This window comes from Brassica oleracea, unplaced genomic scaffold, assembly GCF_000695525.1.
Source record: "Brassica oleracea var. oleracea cultivar TO1000 unplaced genomic scaffold, BOL UnpScaffold02373, whole genome shotgun sequence".
Classification (NCBI taxonomy): Eukaryota; Viridiplantae; Streptophyta; class Magnoliopsida; order Brassicales; family Brassicaceae; genus Brassica; species Brassica oleracea.
Genome location: NW_013618903.1, coordinates 1 through 1,883, shown reverse-complemented (window position 1 = coordinate 1,883; position 1,883 = coordinate 1). Strand labels below are relative to the sequence as shown.

General features: G+C 38.8%; 1 protein-coding gene across 5 annotated transcripts; it reads left to right on the top strand.

Moving 5' to 3' along the window:
- Nucleotides 1-162: 162 nt before the first annotated feature.
- On the top strand, nt 163-1,877 carry LOC106321668 (transcription factor PIF6-like). 5 transcript variants are annotated; one of them, XM_013759912.1, is made up of 6 exons: nt 169-383; nt 474-672; nt 745-909; nt 989-1,126; nt 1,223-1,288; nt 1,372-1,877. In XM_013759912.1, exons 1-6 carry the CDS (start codon nt 346-348, stop codon nt 1,750-1,752), a joined length of 987 nt encoding a protein of 328 aa, XP_013615366.1. In that variant the 5' UTR covers nt 169-345; the 3' UTR covers nt 1,753-1,877. The 5 variants fall into 5 exon arrangements, with proteins under 5 accessions (XP_013615367.1, XP_013615363.1, XP_013615364.1 ...); XM_013759913.1 differs by having other exon boundaries at nt 163-909; nt 1,372-1,456; nt 1,565-1,877; XM_013759910.1 differs by having other exon boundaries at nt 166-383; nt 474-909.
- The last annotated feature ends 6 nt before the right edge of the window (nt 1,878-1,883 follow it).

Genomic DNA, 1,883 nt, shown 5'->3' with positions numbered 1-1,883 from the left:
TTTTCCATAAAATTCTACAGCAATAAAATTTAAAACCACAGCAAAAAATCTACAGATTTTTCTTACCGCAAAAATTTTAAAGTTACGGTCCTTACCAATCAAACCCTATTATGATTTCGTATTTAGGAATCAAAATTTTGCAATGAAAGTTCTAGGAAAAACTAGAAGATGCCAAGATTCGATTTAGTACAAATGAACAGCACTGTCCCACTAAGATATTAACTGCACCTGAGAACAAAAAAAATAAAAAATAAAGAAAAGCGAAATATAAAGAGCTAAAAGACTCTGAGGTTGATCAACAAAAAGAAAGATTAACTTTCACTTACTCTTCCAAACAAGACAAACATGACTTCTCCATCATCATCATCATACTTCAGACCAAATTAAGTTCTTCATTCACATAACATATACACAACACACAAGCTGATGCAGATGATGTTTGTTCTTACCAAGCTGATTTATTGTTGTTGCAGGTTAACTGATCAAGAGTATATGGAGCTTGTGTTTGAGAATGGGCAGATTCTTGCAAAGAGCCAAAGATCTAATGGCTTTTCTATGCATAATCAACGTACGAAATCGATCGTGGATTTATACGAGGCCGAGTATAACGAGGACTTCAAGAAGACTATTCATGGTGCTGATACTAGTGACAAGAATCTTGTAGACACTCAGGTTGTTCCAGAACCTCTTGTTGTTGCCGCATATGAAACAAACATGCTGATGAATCAACTTAATTTGATTCAGAGTTTGAAAGCGTCTTCATCAAAGAGGATGGTGGTTGATTATGAGAACCGAAAGGATATTGTACCTCCTGATGAGCAATCTGTGGTTGCTGAGAGGTCGGTTGAACTGGGATACGACTCCACAGATTTTACTGAAGACAGTGAAGAATCGACGTATCAAAGCAGTGTAAGAGGGTTGATTAATTCACAGATTTGGTTTTATATTGTTAGGTTCTTGTCTGAAAACAGTTTTTGTCTCTACGCAGAGACTAGATGATGTGAGGCCACAAGTTCCTGCAAGAACAAGCAATGTTTTGGTCAAGAGAAGACGCAAACAGAAGCAAACAAACGATACAAACAAGAAAATGCGTAATTTGCAGGATCTACTCCCTAATTCTCAAAAGGTTTTGTCCACGCAAACTAAACCTTTTAATCTATTTCAAAAGAGACCATCTTCGGAACCATTACTTACGTTACCCTAAATATTCACTTGTTCATAGGACGACAACGAAGCATTACTAGATGAAGCGATCAACTATATGACGACCCTTCAACATCAAGTTCAGGTTATAACAAACAAGCAAAAACACTTCCAACTTGTTTCATGTAAAGATTCCTTTTTCTAACCTGTATGAATCTTGGATGACAGATGATGACGATGGGTAACAGATTTGTTACACCAGCAACAATGTTGCCTTTGGGGCCGCAATACTCTCAGATGGGTCTAGCAACAGGTATGCAAATGGGCGTACCACAGCTTCTGCCTGCGCCTGTTCTTGGAGCTGGCTTGCCATTGGTTAGTACTTCAGCAGATGTGCTAAGGGTTCTTAACCATCCTGTAGGACCTGTACTAATGCCAATTCAAAACTCAGCACTTTTCACACCAACGGAAAACTATTTGCCCCAATCTGTTCCGCCGGCGTATGCTGCTTTCCCTAACCAAATACCAAACTCCACCACTTCGTCAAATCTAGATGATGCTAGGACACATGGAGGAAACCTGTCTGGTAAAGAATCAGATAAACCGTGAGCAGATGAAATAGACAGTGATGATAGTTACCTGCTGATTTGCCGACTTGTTATTCTCCAAGTAAGAAGTGAGAACACTAGAGCCATATCAAGGTGGACCATACAGATCCAAAGCAGCACTACAAGATCAGA

Bases quoted from the DNA above. Each gene is read 5' to 3' on its own strand.
- LOC106321668 (XM_013759909.1), top strand. From the start codon at position 427: ATGCAGATGATGTTTGTTCTTACCAAGCTGATTTATTGTTGTTGCAGG. The intron at 910-988 runs GTAAGAGGGTTG...GTCTCTACGCAG, and splicing joins AATCGACGTATCAAAGCAGT to AGACTAGATGATGTGAGGCC. The intron at 1,289-1,371 runs GTTATAACAAAC...CTTGGATGACAG, and splicing joins CCCTTCAACATCAAGTTCAG to ATGATGACGATGGGTAACAG.